Source organism: Plasmodium coatneyi, chromosome 9, assembly GCF_001680005.1.
Source record: "Plasmodium coatneyi strain Hackeri chromosome 9, complete sequence".
Taxonomy (NCBI): Eukaryota; Apicomplexa; class Aconoidasida; order Haemosporida; family Plasmodiidae; genus Plasmodium; species Plasmodium coatneyi.
The window spans coordinates 2,103,661-2,120,688 of NC_033564.1; the positions used below are offsets into that span (position 1 = coordinate 2,103,661).

Sequence of the window (17,028 nt, forward strand, 5' to 3'; positions counted from 1 at the left end):
GGCCCGTACCATCCGTGGGGCCCCTCAATTTTTTTTTATTTGTCTTTGAATTTTATTGATTTATTTGCCTATTTATGCTCACTCGTGGGTGATCCGCATGTGTTTGCCCATTCGCTGACGCCCTCCTCCGTATCGCCTGTCTGCACTGCGTGCAGCCTATCTGCGTTGCGTCCCTTGTTTTAGTCCCGATTTGTGCTCCTGGTTTTAGTATTTCTTCCGTCTCTCCGGCGGGCGTAAGGGTCGAGCCGAGCCCAGTCGGGCGTCTGCTTTTTCCCCCCCTTTTTTATAAACGCCCATTTTTTTTTTAAGTCATTTTTACACGTCTGCGAATGTTAAAATGTTGCAGAAAGGAATGCGCTCCTTTTCCTTTAGCTGAATATGAGGTGTAATCCGGAAGGGTAACGTATTACATACTCGCTGCGAATGGGCTAAATGGGAAAGGGAGGAGACAAAGCGGGGCCAGATCGCAGAGGTGTTCCTTTAACAGGTGCACATGTGCAGTCTTCAGCAGGGCGGTCAAGTCCATTTTCGTAGCCACTCCCTGAAGGTAAGGGGAAAAAAAAAAGAGGGGAATGTGACCAGCGCGGTTGCAGCGAAGAGGGCGTGAAAAGATTGCGGCTTGGCGAGGGGGGAAGTCGGAAAGGGGGTAAAAACATCCCCCAGAATCTGCATCTCCCAATTGGCATTTCCGAAGCATGTTTTTCCCATCGCTGGGCAAATTTACGTACGAGGAAGTCATTTGTATGTTGAGCGAAAATGCCAGAGAACGTTTCCAAAGCTCCCTCGTATAATCATCGAACATGATGATTTTTATTTTTTTTTCCGGCAACTCTCCATGCTTGACTTTGTAATTAAGCGCTACTATACTTTCGTAATTATTGACAAATTTTATTTTGTTTAAATTTTCGTTATTGTATTTGTGTACAATTTTTAGGAAGGATTTGTTTGCAGATAGGTAGCTCTCGTTATGCTGGTAATGGTCACCACGCTGGCCGTCCGGGTGGCCACCACGCTGATCATCTGAGTGACCGTCTGGCTGATCGTCACTCTGCGTGGTGGACGTGGTGTTCGTCGAGAGGACCACATGCTCGTTCGTGTACTCCGTGTTGTTTGACGAGTACACCTGTTTGATGGTGTTCCGTACTGCACACTTCCTGGCGAATGCAACGTTCTCATCGTCAGTAGGACTGGCACAGAGTCCCAAGAAATTATTCAAATATATTTTTTCACTGGTGAAGATTTTTTTTTTTCCCCTGGTGAGTTCTTCTGCACTGTCCAGACTGGACTCAACGTAAAGGTGTATATCATCCTTTTCTCCATCGACAAATGGACTTAAACATAACCACTTTTTAAAATTCAATTTAAAAACGTATAAATGATTTTTCGTTAAAACGAAAAAGAACAGTTTCCTCTTTCTCTTACTGTTTGTGTTTCTCCTAAAAATGTTAAACTGTTCATCGTTCGATTCGGCTGCAGAAGAAGGTGGTTCTTCGTGGTTATGGAGTGTATGACTAGATTCGCTATAATGCGGGTCCGAGTTTTCTTCTGACTGGAGCGACCCTTCGTTTGGCTCCTCATCTGACCATCCATGAGACTGTACACCACTGTTTAGGTTGTCCTTCCTTTTGCTGCCTGCTTTCCCACTCTTTTTAGAGTACTCATCCGGTTTCATCTCCTTATACGCAAAAGACGTTATAATAATGTTCCGTATGTTCATATGCCTCTTCAGGTTATTTGCGAAGACCGTGTCCTGCACCAAGTCTACCTTCGTTTCTAAGCTCCCCCCGGATAAAAATTGCGCGTAGGAAATTATTTCATCGCGAAAATGTCTATTAACACTTATGAATATGTCATACAGTTCGTAGCTCTTATCGTCCTCGTGACTTATGTAACCGAAGACGAAAAAGTTTTCACTATGCTTGCTCAGGCATATTCTAGTTATGTCAGTGTATTTTTTCTCCGAGTGGATCACCAGCTTGATGTCCTTATCTTCTGTTATGTTTTCTTCAAAGTTGTCAGGTATATAAATTAGGTAGTACTTGTCCAGTCCGATTGCCAGGAAGTACCATTCGACGGCTGCAGGGGGGGAATGAACACAATTTACCATTTGACCGCCCCAATGGGGTAGATCCTCCTATTTACCACGAAGCGTTCGTCTTAGTTGCAAAGACTTACCATTCTCCCGCACGTAGATCACCGGGGAAATGTGATACACCTGCACGGGGGTGCGTCTCTCCAGAGACAGCTGATTCTGCAGGACGATCCGCAAGTATATCAACTTTTGGTAGAGAAAAAGCGAATGTAGGACGGACCTCCTGAAGAGGACCTTGTGAATATATTTCTTATAATTGATAAAGTACAAAATGAAATATTTCAACTTTTTGGAAAAGCACATCAAGTACGACAAGGTGAAGAGTGTGTAAAAAAAGATTGTATGAATGGAGGTAAAATTTTTCTTGTGGTAAATATAGGAGGCGTAGACAGACCCGTGGTGGACGCTGTTAATGTATATAAACAGGTAAAGTAGTAGGAGAATGTTATTTTTGTAAAAGAAAAAGAACAAGGAACAGTCCACACACCATTTCTGGATTTCGCTGTAGTGAGAAAATTGAATATAAATAATTTTTTGCGTAAAACAGTAAAAAAGCTTACAACATTCTGCGTAAAAATATTGCTCCTTCAACGAAAGGACGTATTCCTCATTAATAAGTTTGTTGATAAATTCCCTACTCAGCAATTTACAGTAGTAGAAAAAAATGTTGTAAAAAATTAGCATATCCATGGACTCCACTGCCGTCAAATTCTGCTTCAAAATTTCGCTGTACAAACGAAAGAAATGAGCATAAACGCTACAGTCGTAAAAACTGCACTGCGCTAGAAGGTTGATCATCGTCTTCAAGACAGTCGTTTTTAAAAAAAATTCCTTCACCCGTAGGTAGTGATCATGTTCATTACTGTTTACGCTATTTATTATGATGCTGAAAAATATGCGCAAAAATGTGTGCAAAATGTGCGCCACATTTATTTGCCCTCTGTTACAATTTACAAAAAGTCCTCTTTTGCTAAATAGGAGTATATTCAAGTGGTTATTTTTCTGCTGGTAAATTTTTTCCTTATCAAAGGAGAGGAGTTCACAGGCCATTTTGTCTAAGACCGTTTCGTTTGGATTTTCCTCTGCGAGGGAGGAGGCTGAAGATTCGTCATCACGGTAGGAGGGTTCACTCGTGGAGGAACCAAGGTGTACACCCAGGGGGGGGATATTCCCCGTTCGTGGTGTTTTCCCTTCGAGTTGGCTTGCGGCATTGTTTACACTTGTGGCATCCCCTGCTAGTGATTCCTCCAGAGACCCATCAGGAGGGTCTTTTCCGTTGTAGACATTTCCCCTACCAGGTCGAATGGTTTTTTTTTTCTTCACCACTTTGGGCATTTCGAACATGTGCTCAAGATTACACTCAATGTAATCATCCACGAGAGAAATATCAAACGTTTGCTGGAAGTTATTATTGTGTAACCACAAAAAGAGTTTCTTCTTTTTTTCCTTCACTTTTTGCAGTTCATCAAGGAGAGGAGTATTTACCCTGTTATCCCTTCCCTCCATTTGTTCAGGTAAAATTTTTGATCTGATTTCTTTTTCCTTTAATTTCAATTTGGAAATTCTTTTTTCATATTTCAACTTGTTAAACTTAAGCACCCCGGGGAAGTAATTTTCCCGTTGCTCTTTCTTCAATTCGGAGAAGATATTTTTCTCGACAAATACGTCCAGCAGAGTGTACAAATTTGTCATATAAAAGTGGACAAATGTGTGTAGCTGCTTTTTGTAATCCTCAACGTCAGCGCTATTCATCATGTAAAAATATTGCAGAATTTTTTTCCTCTTCCAGTGTTTTTCTTCCAGAGTACATAAGTCGAATATGTTGCAATGTGTATCCGTCTTGAACTGATAAAAGTAACCACTGAACATGTCAGCCACGTTGATTAGAAGACGTAAACATATCTTCTTATCCTTTGAAATGTTATTTTTCATTAATGCTTTGAAAACATTTTCAATGCTCGAACACCACGTCCGTTCGATTAGAATGTCGTAATCTACGTTTATTTCGCTGAACAGGCTGTCTTCATTTGTCAGGACGTTTATAAAATAATAGCTCGCGGAATTGTTTCTCATGAAGTATCTCAGGGGAGGGTACCTGGAGCACGTGCGTAGTAACTCCACCGTTATCTTGTTCAGGTCAACTTCTGCATCATCCAAATCGACTGTAGCGTACGTCTCTTGGTTACTGTAGTCTATTTCACCTCCTACATAATCGCCGTATCTTCCTGGAGCCGCTTTCCTCCCTTTGAATGTCACCAAATCGTTTTTCCTGTGGAGGATAACGGCCCTCAAGAGGAACTGGTTCATGATGCGTAGAATGCCCGTGAGGGTGTCCTCGAATTTGTACTGCTCTAAAATTTTGGAAATTTCTTCATTTTTTATCACCTTTATGTATATCCTAACGCAGTAGTAGTAGATTTCCTTCCACTTTTCGTTCAGCGTGATTTCCCGTTCACGGAGGAGGAAGAATATTTTGTGGAACTCGATGGACTTGCAGTCGTCGAAGGGGATGAGGTGAATGCACCTGAGGAGGCGGATCACCACGTCTTCGTTCTGGCTTTCTGGAGGGGGGGAAGTTAAACGGTGCAAGAATATCAATGGAGCAGACACAACAGACATGTTGTGAATGGCGTGTGTACCCCTGATTATGGAGGATACTCACCCAGGCAGACGAGCAAGTAGTAGTTAATGTCGCTGTCCCTGAAGCCCTTCTTCACCTTCATGGAAAATTTATCCACCTCCTTTATAAAAAAAAACGCAAAAATATCAAGTGTGCTTTTGACGACATCGTGGAGGTAGATTTCCACGTGCTCATCTTCTTTGTGGTAGTGACGAAGCATGGAGTTATATTTCTGTCCAAACAGAAAGGGTAACACTATTTTCAAATCCTTGGTGTTCTCTAAGATATATTCAATATTCTTTTTGTACAGCTCTTCATTTTTTAATACTAGTAATAGCCCAGCCAAACTTGCGCTTAAAAAGTACGGATTGCTCATCTCCATTTTTATGCCAATTAGAAGCAGATCGATCAGGTGGTGAGAGTTACACAACTCGAACAGAATTTCCTTCTCAAAGGTGCAAATATTATTTATCGTATGGAGAATAATATTGCAGAAAATGGATTTTTTTTTTTCAAAATGACTCATAAAATCCTTTTTTATTATTTCCTTGATTTTCTTGAAATAGAAGTTTAAGTGCATTTTTTCCTTTACGAGCATTGTGCAGTGCTTAACATGGTTCCCGCATAGTTGCTGTACGATTCGGTATACCATCTCGAGGTGGGGAGGCGCCTCTTCGAATTTGTCTTCCTCCCGTTTGGTCATCTCCGTGGTGAGGATCTGCGGTAATACATGGGCGTTCATGTTGGGGCATGTAGGTATTGCCATATATCCACGGAAGGGCAGAAAAAAATATTATCTGCCGGAAGACGCACTAAATTAAACGCCAAGTGTGCTACAAAATGAACGCACCTTCAGGAGCCCCTCGTCGTAGGCTATTAGGCAGTTGTGCCGATCTAACGTTGCCACGGAGAGGAATCCCAAGATGTGCTCATCAAGGGAATCCCTAAGCAGCTTGATGACTTTATGTATGCAACTGGAGAAGCTTTTTGCGACCGCTTCATCCCTGGGCATGTGTTGTAGTCCTCTGAAAATATTCTTCAGCGTTTCTTTCTACGGGGGGGAAAAACAAAGGGGGGTGGAATAACCCATCGGAAAAGTGTTCACACCAAATGAGTCATGTCAGCATGGTCATGGTTCGGTAGACCGCATTACGCGCACACAAGTAATTAATAAATAACAGATGAAAACTATTGTTCATTCCTCTGAGTTGTCCTTGCTCACCTCGGCCGAGTTCAGCATCGCCGCCGCCACGATTTCCTCGAAAACAGAGAGCACGTCATACTTGTATTCCTCGTTGTATGCCAAGTCACAGAGGGTGCGTAAAATTTCGACGTTTAAATCAAAAGCATTGATAAATATTAATTTGGCAATTGCGCAAAGAAATGTGCTCCTTGCGTCTTCATATTTTTCAAGGACAATTAATATTCTGTCCACTATCTGGTTGGCCTTCTTTTTCTGTTCTACGACATTTTCATTTTTTACAAAAAAAAATTTCCGAAAATTTAATGGATCCTCATAACATAGCGTTGTTAATTCGTTTAATATGTTCACATATTTCCAGTAGGAATTTTCGTGTATAATTATTCCTTCGATTAGGTTTAAAATATTTTCGCTGTGGCTGAAATTCTCATCCTTTTCTTCGTTTGAGATGTTCAGGTTGTTCAGTATCTTCTTTATCATTTTGGGGGGACCTACTGGTTGGGGTTACGTTAAATTAGGGTTATATCATATTAGGGTTATGCAAATATTTGGGTTATGCCTGCCTTGTTCTGCTTGGCTTTGTTACTCCTACTTGGGTGGGGCACTGTGTAATGTGTGAGCGTGTCTGGAGGGAAGGGCTCTCCCCACATGTACGCCCCGCGTGTAACTTCCTCGAAGGAACTTTCTCACGTTTGATGCATCCTTTGAGGGCATATGTGCTCACATTTTTATCTTGTCAACCCACTAGCCAATTCTTTGAAGGACTAGTTTGCTTATTTGCTCTTCTTTGCGATGGGGAAATGAGGACACGATATAGTGGGTGCATGTAATGATCTGGTGAAGGGGGTAAATCCCTGGTTGTAATGCTAAAGTGAGGGAGAAATCATCACGTGAAAATCTGCTTCAGTTGTAAAAAAGGGGGAGTGGAACAGAAGGAGAAGGAGTGCACTGAGGTGAGAAATGGGGTAGTAACTAGTAGGCACATAAGATTACTCCTACTGGATTGTTAACCTTGGGACGACACACTTGCTAGCTTAATAAACCACACCCGCTCTCACCTTGTAAGCGTCAAATTGGGTAACTCAACGACAAAAAAAAAAAAGAAAAATTCTTGCATCATACTTATGTGAGTGTCAGTCCTTGGGTGGACAAATTTACAAATAATTACAGCCAATCAGCGAAGGGCCAAAGAAGTGAACAAAATGAGGGGCAGTCAAGCAATTACACAATGGCAAAGTAGGCCAATCCTATGAAGGAGGCACAACTCATTTATTTCATTTTGATATTACACCTTCTTAACGTTTGTTACGCCCCAAAAGGATTCCCCCCAAATGTAACTTTTTTTTTTTTTTTCTGCTAAATGCTTCATTATGGTCAAACTTGTACAGACAAATTCACATGCAGGTGGAATTACCCAGCAGTTTTCCTCGCATTTGCCATGTAAGGACAGTTTGTGTGTGCCTCGAAATTTCTGTTTCGTTTTGTCCTGGGGTCATTTTGCCTGTTCGCCGTGTGCAACTTTTTGGGGACCTGTGTTTGACAAATTGAAAGCGCAGTTGTGGAGTTGGTAAAAAAGGGGCATACATAATCATCGAATGCGTGGGCGAATATATTGCCGCTTAAAGAAGCAATTAGGGATGAAAAAAGGGTAAACTCCAAAATGGGAAAGCCAAGAAGCGTTCTTTTCGATGATGTGCGTATTTCCCTGTGTAGACGGCGATGGGGTCGTAAAAGCAAAACGAGCCAAAATTAATTGAAAAATTCAGCTCCAAAATGTATGTTGCTTTGGGGAAGGGTATAAGGACAACAACTGAGTCAGGATAATGAAGGGAAAACGTGATTCGATCGGGTATGAAAAAAAAAGACGAAACATTTGAATAGAAAAGCGACATGTTGGAAAAAAAAAAAAAAAAAAAAAACGCTAAAAAAACAAACTTCACTTGTGCTAAACAGCACTTCAGGATGAAAAACTAAAGCGTTTTTCTTTTGTTTTTGTTTTTTTGTTCATAAGACGCGTTTGCCGTGACTGACTTTGTTTAAAAATAGTTGTCTTGGGATACTTCCTCTGTGCCGCTTCGCTGCGATATGGAAGTGGCAGAGGGTGAATGGCCTTTGTTGTGCACATAAAAGTTCGCAGTTTTGCAAATTACATCTGCGAGGTTGTTATGTTTGTCCTGTTTTGTCCCGTCTTTTGCACGATTTCTTTTTTACCTTCTATTTGTAAGCTGTCCCTTTCCCGTACATGGGTTCACTGCAACAATTACTGGATCAGAGAAAGGAGGAAGAACTGAAGCGCGTACTTCATTGTATGGGGAGTTGTTCACATCCACACTAAGCAGATAGGGAAAACCAAAGTGCATCCAGCATAACCGAATTCTTCACTGGCGAAGGGTGGACCATGTGCGTGCCATGAATACGGTGAAGTGCTATGGGCGTTTTTTACCTTCGCCAAAATTAGACAATGACCGAAAGGGAGAGAGGAATTTTTTAAAAAGTGAAGAAATTCTGACCAGAATATATGGAGAGAAAATATCCAATTTGAAAATTTATAATGACATACTTAAAAAGAGGATAAAAAAATTAACAGATGGGGTGAGTAATTTATTCATTGTTTTAAATAATGAGAAGAAAGACGCAACAATGTTGACTGTAGGGGATGGAAATACTTCCTCTGGGATTCTTTTTTACCTCATCAACGATTTGGTACATAACAATCGCTCCAACTGTAAGCTCCTTATCACATTTAGCCATTTCGAAATTGTCAAAAATAGGGTGAATGATAAATTGAAGAGGTGTGTCCTTCCTCAAAGCAACATGATCGACGTTGGCAGTTTTTTGGGATGTCAGAACGGAGACTACGACTGGGTTAGCAGCGGGAATAAACTTCGCAAAGATGCCATTCCCTCCAGTGGGTGCCCCTTAAAAGCTGAAAGGGATGAATGTCAACAAAAAAAAGAACGTTCCCCTGGTGGGCACTCAGAAAAAAGGGAAAGAAAGAACCCCTGTAGGATGTGCCCCGAGTGGAAAGAGAATCGACTAGTTAACTCGGATTACCTCCTTAATGCTGACACTTTTGTAATGGGAAAGAAAACTGAAAAGTACGGAAGGAGACACACTAAGCAGAGAAGTACAGGAGAGTGGGACCCCAGTGCTGTGAGAAAGGTGTACCTAAGTGGTCAGAATATAAGGCATATCTTTAAAATGCTATGCAGAAGCAGGAGGGGCAAGTCTGTGGAGGGCTTGAACGATGAGGTGACTTACGAGGTGGTTCAGTTCGACGTGGAGATGTCCGACGTGAGGGGTCTAGACGTGTCGAGTGTGAGAAGCTATTCTTCCCTAGGCAACGAATCGTCCATTTGTAGGAAGTCATCCATTTCCACCTGCTCCATAATCATCATCGTAGTTAACAATCTGAAAGGGGCGGACTCCTCCGAACGAGTCTTCCTCTCCCACTTGTGTGAGCTCTTCTTAAAAAGGAGAGAAGACACGAATCGGAGAAGAACCCCAAATTTAACCTTCCAAAAAAACCACTCACTAATAATTAAGTATTTGTTCAGTTTGTACAAATTACCTCCCTTAAGAGGAAGCGCCACGGGGGTGAATTGCCTCCCCTTTGAGCTAAACTTTATATACATTTCCAGCAATTTCAAAAAGTACAGAACAGCTAGCGAATTCATTTATGCCTACCTAAAACGCTTGAAGAGGTCAGAATATTTTGTGCAACCAAATAAAAAAAAAGAGTATCTGAAAAGTGGATTTCACAAAGTGGATGAAAATATCTACGTAGTTAAAAGTCTGTTGAATTATTACGCAGAGTTGGAGATACGGGGGTGGGAAATTAACCGGAGGGTCTTTAACTTGAGGAATTACCTTACCCTATTAGAATCGTCTGTAATTGTTGGAGAGAAAAGGAGAGACCACCACACATGGACTGAAAACAGAATCAACAACGTTTTAAACCTTTGCAGGAGCAGCACGTCCGAATCGGGTGAACAAATGCAACAAGTAGGAACAAACAATTCATGCTCTCTAGAGAAGGGAAATTTTTTCTTCTTGAACAAGGAAGTCAGAATAAGACGAAATGACAAGGAGGCTGAAAGGGGAAAGCAACATGGGGGAAAATACGAAGATAGGGGAACATCCCCAAGAAGTACACAGATGAAGGACAAAGCGGAAGATGAAGTAAATCATTTAAGGAGCGTAAAAAGTGTAAGGGAGATAAAAGAAGGAAAGCATAATCCGGATAAGATGCACTTTAAATTAAACTTGTACAGAAGGGGGAAAACAAATCTGGTTGGAAGTGGGGATCACCCTAGAATAGACACTGACTACTCAAGTGGGAATGCCATTTTAGAAAAATGCAACCAACATTGTTATAAACGCGCGGGGGAGAAAACGAACAATGTGCTACCCAATTCTTGTAAGAAAAAGGAAGAGACAATTTTGGTAGACCCCAATTCGCACAGAAAATGTTTCCCCGTCGAATATGGATCTAGTGGGGCGTACACACAATGCGAAAACGATGATTCTTTAAAATGTAGGGTAAAACTTTTTTTGCCGAGTGGTGAGGATTTACGTCATTCACCACAATTGGATAGGATTAACCATGGCCCTTTCCCTAGACGAAGCACCCCTATGCAGAATTTTGTGCCTACAAATGGAATGAACTTAAAAAGGATCCATTCATCATGTATGGATCCCTTCGGCAATACCATGGAGGTGGAGAAGCTATGCGATAGGAACATCGTCAGTCATAAGGGGAAGGAGAAGAAATTCCTGTCCTGTGACATTCTTGGGATGCCTCACCCGAATGGGTCAGCTAGCTCGTGCGAGGAGAATGAGAACCAACTCGAATCCGTTCTACAAAATATCGAACAGAATAGAGATTTCCTGAAAAGCATTTCCACCTTAAATTCGGATATTAAGAAGGGTAAGAAAAAAATCGACAGACGAGCGAAGAGCTTATTCGAGCAAGTGGACCAGTGCCTCGGGGGGGATACGCGCAGCGGCAAGGGCAGAGCAGGGTTGGAGAAGCGGCATGATCTGGGACAGTACCCTGAGCTGGACGGAAGGGACCACCCAAACGGAACGATCGAAGGGGTGCGAAAAAATGGAGAACCTCAAACAGGTCGACAAGTTGGGAAGCACAAAAAAAAGAAGGACTATACATGTGAAGAGATGGAGGTAAAAAGAGGATCCAACAAATTAGCCTTACAAGAATGTGCCAAATCGAAGCTAAGACGTGGGAAGAATAATCTGAGCTGCTCTGGAAAAGGGAACAAGTCTGCAAACAGCATGGATGGGCATAGAAAAACGGAAATCTCAAATAACAGTCTAACTTCGCCCATGTCAGAAGGAAAAGGGACGAATAAATTTGATGACCCGATAAGTGATCCTGTGGACACCCTGACACACCAGTCTTCCCTCCATACAAAAAAAGTTGATATTAAATCCAAGTGTGGAAAATTCCCCGTGGATGGACTGAGTAGTAAGCATATCTTCGATAGGGCAACTAATAAATTACCTGACAAAGGAAAAGAAAAAAAAACACGAAATTGTGTGGAACACCCTGTCCAATTGAATGGTCGCAAAATAGATAAAAAGAGCGTAGAACGTATTTTTTCTCCTACCAAAAGGGGGGATTCCAATTTGGCTTTAGATGCAAACGAATTAGACCCTCTCAATAAGGATAGCCCTTGGTTAGGTCAAAATGGAGGTAATATAGAAAAGGAAATCGGCATGGAAGAAAATACGCCGGGAATAGAGGAAGTTTTGCTTTACGAAGAGGGCATCAATTACAATGGTGATCACATTCTTATGTGCGTTGGAGAATCGCAAAGTGGGGGGCTATCCAGCATAGCTGAAATTGGCGCACTTACGCATGTTTCTAATAGTAAGGGTGATGATAGGGGAAAAAACACAATTAAGAAGGCGCAAGAGGAGGAAGAAAGTCATGTGCGTCCGTCGAACGAAAGCGTATTCTCATTTTCATCAGAGAATAAAAACGAGACGAGCAAAGACAACCACTACTGCAGCAGTCAAACTACCGACGATGAGATAATTAGTGGTTGCACATTAGACGGAGAAACAATCAGGGCAGTATCGCCAAATGGAAAAAAAAAATACGCAATAAGGGGATCAAGTGGAATGGCGAAGGTGAGAAAAAAACGACAAAACAATAGTTCGGATTGTGTAGATAATGAAAACGTGACGGTGACCAGTTCAGGTTCCCAATCGACAGAAGCACGCAGCAATGTCAGCGATTCCTGCGAAGAAGAACTGGAGCAAAGCATTACAAACTATCATAGTCATTTTAAAAAGCTGCTAAAATCGCACATGAGTTTATTACAGAAAAAATTTGTAGACGATAAGAACGATTTGGAGCTTCTGAAAAAGATAAAATTTGCAAAAGGAGTCCTGCGAGAGTACAACAAAGTTTTGGGTCGTAATTGGAATGACAAGCATGAGCAGAGCGTACTTCTGCGCCAAGTTATTTCGAACGGATGGGGAGTCGGAGATGCAATGTGTGAACAACACTGCGGGAGCAGTTGCCGTGATAGATACTCAAAACGTGTGGACATGTGCAAAAATTGCAAAGATGGATTTTTAAGAGGAAGGAATAAAACAACTGATGGTGAATTGGTACACAAAGGAGTGCACCCAGGAAGAGATGCGGAAAGTGCGGACGCAGTAATCTGCCTGACGGGGGGTCAAATGGATCTTTCTCCTCCTTACGGAGATGTGAGTGAGGTGGAACACACCGAAGGGTATAGTGTCGAGAGGAGTACTGCTCCCTACCGTACTGGTAAAAGTGTAGACACCGATAAGAGGCCCCCTCCTAGCGGCAACCCCAAGGAGAGCAATTATGGCAATAGTGACTATATTGACAATTTTGACGGGGCAGAAATGGAAGACAGTTATACCCCAGAGGGGGAATATGTCCAATGGGGGGAGCCCCAATTGCCCGTCAGTACAAACAGGGAAGAAAACGTATCCGGTGAAAATGATAAGAATGTTAATGCGTCTACACACTACTATGAAGAAAATGTCCCCACGGATGATCCTCCTCACAAGGGAAACGTCATGACATGTGACCCAAATGACATTTACAATGAATATGAGGAAGAACCATCGGGGAAAGAAGAAAAGAGCGCCTTACATGTCGACCATTTGGACGAATTACAAAGTGGAGGACGTGCCACCTCACAGGGAAATTACCCCTCAGAATCTTACGACTGGGAAAACCCTCCTCCCACGAATGGGGATAACGATAAAAAACGCTATAGTGGGAGCAGAGAAACGGACAGAATTGGACATGTGATGGGAAGGGACATGCACAAAAGTGACATGGTGGGAAACTTACATAGGGGCGAACTATTTTCGCAGAAAAGCTTCAGTTCCAAGTGGGACGAAGTTGAAAATGTCGTAGTAGAGGATAATTCACCTGACTGTACAGGCGAAAAAACAACTCTACGTAGACACGCAGTTATCCACAAAATAAGGAGAAAAAAAAAAGCGCTGAAAAGGGGTATACAGGATGAGGTAAACAAATTAAGCAAACTTTCCTCAAAAAAGAAAAAATTAATGTCCTTCATTTTGAGGGCCATAGAAAGAGGTGAAAAGGATGAAGAACTCATCGCAATTGTAAGAAGTGCTATTTTTAAGGTGGAATATTTTGAGCAAAAAAAAATAAGCAAACTGAAGAGGATGGAAAAGGAATTTCAAAAGTTAACTCATGTAGAGGAAAAAATTGCCAGTAATTTTTTCATGAGGAAAAGTCAATCTAGCGGGGAAATGCACAACAGAACTGCAAGGCGCAAAAGTGGACACGTGGGGAAAAACGACAACAGGGTTTACCAGAAGTGCGGCAGCCATTTGGACGAAAAGAAAAATAAAGACGCACACAGGGATGAGGACAAACGAAACGATAAAAATGTGGAAAACCATTTTCAGAAGAAATCGCAAAAGGATCACCAAACCGGTGGTGTGCATCCACTCCGCGGTGGGGAAAAAAAAGAAAAAAAAAATAACTGTGCACATGTGGACGCGTTTCAAAAGGGTCGTGTTTGCAACAATTTTTACAATTTAAATGGCCACAATAGGGAAAGCAAAAAATCGATCGCATTTTCCGACTTGTGCGTAAATTTGAAAAAGGAAAAGGACACCCCTAGAGGGCACCACAACGGGGGAAGCAGCGGCACTGGTGGAAATAAATGCAGAACGCGATTCACGCCAGCTGAGGACGCGAAGAAGTGCGACGCATTTTTCCAAAATTGTGGGGATACCGCTGACTGTTGGTCTGAACTAAGCGGCAATAAGTTGGATGGGGGTCAACAGCACATAGGGCATTTCCCCCAATGGGACAGGGACTCTTCCAAAGAAACAGATAAAAATAAAGACAGAAATATAACAGTAGCGTACAGAGATAGGAGCAAAGTACGGGGGTCCACCCGGAGTAGTAGTCATACGTTTAAGAAAAAGGTAAAGGGAAAAAGAAGAACCAAGCTGGGACACTCCTATGACAGATCGTTGGAGGGACAAAATAGAGTCCACCTAAAAAGGAATCCCGAGAAGGAGTGCACAACAGAAAGAGCAGAAAATTTAAGATTGGGTTCCTCTTGTTTCTCCAACGGGGGTAGAAGCAGAAGAGAGGGAATATCGCCATCCATTGGGAGTGACGACAAATCGACACGTCGATTCCAAGTCGGGGTGAAAGTCCCACTGACTGGGGGGAGCATGCCAACCCAGGAAAGACACAGAAGTAACCGGATTGAAAAAAAATCCTTACGTGGAAATCCAAACAACTTTCACGTAAGTGTAAGAATGGACCCCACACGAGGTAACCATTTGCAGAGAAAAGGTTCATTCCGTAGAGGACACGCAAACAGGGGATTTTTTCCCTCAGAAAATCCGCCATCCAGTCACACCCCATTTTTTTACGCACAACGTGAAGGTAGATACCAAGAATTGATTCCCCATTCGCCTAGCCTGCACCGCCAACATGTAGTCTCACCAAATTGGGATGAAACAAAGAGAACTGGTGGGAGTTCCCTACCCAGGTGCCAAGCCAAAGGCAAAGCCAAAACCAAGAGGTGTGAAGAAGAAGAAGAAGAAGTTGACGAAGAATTAGACGACGAAGAACAGACCAAACGGAACAGGAACCAACGCAACTTCATAAACGTGAAGCATAAGTCGACGCCCGAAACGGAGGAAAGCAAAAATATGGAAAAAATTTCAATCAAAACGGTTATAAATCGCCATAGAGAAAAAACGATCCCGTGCATTAACTACGACACTGATAGGTATCGCTTCAAATTGGGGTGGTGGAATTGGGGGAAACAGTCGAAGCTACTCGAAAATATAGAAAAATGTAAGGAAAACATTAAAGAGAAATACTATCAAAATAGGAAAGAGTGCAAACATAGGTCCTCTACCAATTGGACAAGCAAATATTTTACAAAGTTCCAACCAAATGAATATTTATACATCCCTGTGACGAACAAGAATTATTTTCGGAGCAAAAACTCCCTTAAAATTAGGAGCAACCCAGTGAGCGATTTCCACAAAGTCAATTTGAAACCCATAACTGGGTTTCTGCAATCTTATGAAAAGGAAAAGCAACGACAAAGAAAAGTCCCCCAAGCGGTCATTAGAGTATCTACTGTTCCATACGTTGTAGACGATTATAATGTGAAGAGAGCGGTACCCAAAGTGGGGGGGAAAACGGGGGTCAGCTTGGGAGAGGCAAACATTCTCCTTTCGGACGATGAGGAATCCAATTTGAATGACACATCAGGGTTTTTCGCCAAGGTTTCCAAGAAGAGTGCCCCCAGAGGGTACTTTCCCAACGGACGTGGAAGCTACTCCAGCGAAACCAACTCGAATGATGAGGAAAACTCCAAGGGAATTATATTCAAGTGCAGGACGAAACAGGCTCATAAAGGGGAAAACAGAAACAGCAACAATGGAAGAGCGCATGAAAAAAGGAGTTCTAAAACCAGGTTATACAACATTGGGGACGACATAAATGGGGGAAGGACACACGCTTGTAGGAAGGGTAAAGCGCATAGCGGTGACGAAGGATCGAATGGAAAAGACGGGTTGGGACAAAGGTGGGACCCCAAAAAAAAGACTACCGTGAAGGTAAGGCAATATAGAATTCGCTCCATCGAGTCGCTTTCTTCTGTGCACAGTGGCCCAGGGAGAAACCCCCAGGGGTGCAGCGCCTCTATGGTTCCTCTATCCTTTGGGAGCCCCGCAAGCGGAAGCGCAGAAAGTAGTGAAGTCGTAGGTCCCACTAATGCCAAATATAGGGTCAATTTAAAATCTAAGAAGAGGGCGGATTACCCGCAGGGGGAGGATCCCAGAAACACACCCTCATCCAAATGTAGCAATAAATCAGAAGTGCAAAACAGTAGCAGGCGCAGTGGTAGCAGCTGCTATAGTACATCCTCACTGGGAACCCAAAATGAGGAATTTCAAAAGGATGCCAAAAGGGATCCACACATGTGTACTCCACAGAGAAAAAAGTTGACAAATGATGAGGAGAAAAATTTATCTGGACGAAGTTACAAAAACATTAGCATGAGTAGCAAAAGGGAGTATCCCGGATACGCTAATAACAATGACACGCATTATAACAAGTACAGGGAAGGTTACACAAGCATGGAAAGTGAATTAGGAAGAAATCGTCACAGAATAGAATGGGATGGAAGCGAGAGGAGAGATTCGTCCTCTGGTTCAATTGGGAAAGTTTCAGAGGAAGGCCCATGCAGAAGGCAGTACCGTCCAAATGAGATAAACGAAGTAGACTACATACAGCCTGATAGGTACGACAGGGAAAGGAGAAAAAACAAAAATAAACAGACCTGTAAAAATTCCAATCATAATTATTACCCTCCCACGAATGATGGTTACTACGAAGGGCAGCATAGAGATAGTATCAACCCTCAGACACGTGGAAGGAAGGGGCACGATGCCGATTCTTTGGAAAAGCAGTACGATGAATATTTTTACGATAATTAGCAGGTGAACATGTAAGTACATTAATAATGATAAAGTTGTTGTTGGATGACCACAAATAGACTTGGGCAGAAGTTTCCCTTTTTCGTGTCC

The 17,028-nt window shown here is 42.4% G+C and overlaps 2 protein-coding genes across 2 annotated transcripts; one reads left to right on the top strand and one right to left on the bottom strand.

The window, feature by feature from the left end:
- Nucleotides 1-179: 179 nt before the first annotated feature.
- Nucleotides 180-6,393, bottom strand: PCOAH_00027440 (Uncharacterized protein; the record flags this gene model as incomplete). Its single annotated transcript, XM_020059549.1, has 7 exons — nt 180-323; nt 494-541; nt 725-2,076; nt 2,176-4,653; nt 4,755-5,430; nt 5,563-5,763; nt 5,935-6,393. 7 exons carry the CDS (start codon nt 6,391-6,393, stop codon nt 180-182), a joined length of 5,358 nt encoding a protein of 1,785 aa, XP_019915142.1.
- A 1,929-nt stretch (nt 6,394-8,322) lies between these two features.
- Nucleotides 8,323-16,938, top strand: PCOAH_00027450 (Uncharacterized protein; the record flags this gene model as incomplete). Its single annotated transcript, XM_020059550.1, has 1 exon — nt 8,323-16,938. The coding sequence occupies one exon, from the start codon at nt 8,323-8,325 to the stop codon at nt 16,936-16,938; it is 8,616 nt and encodes a 2,871-aa protein (XP_019915002.1).
- Nucleotides 16,939-17,028: the final 90 nt, after the last annotated feature.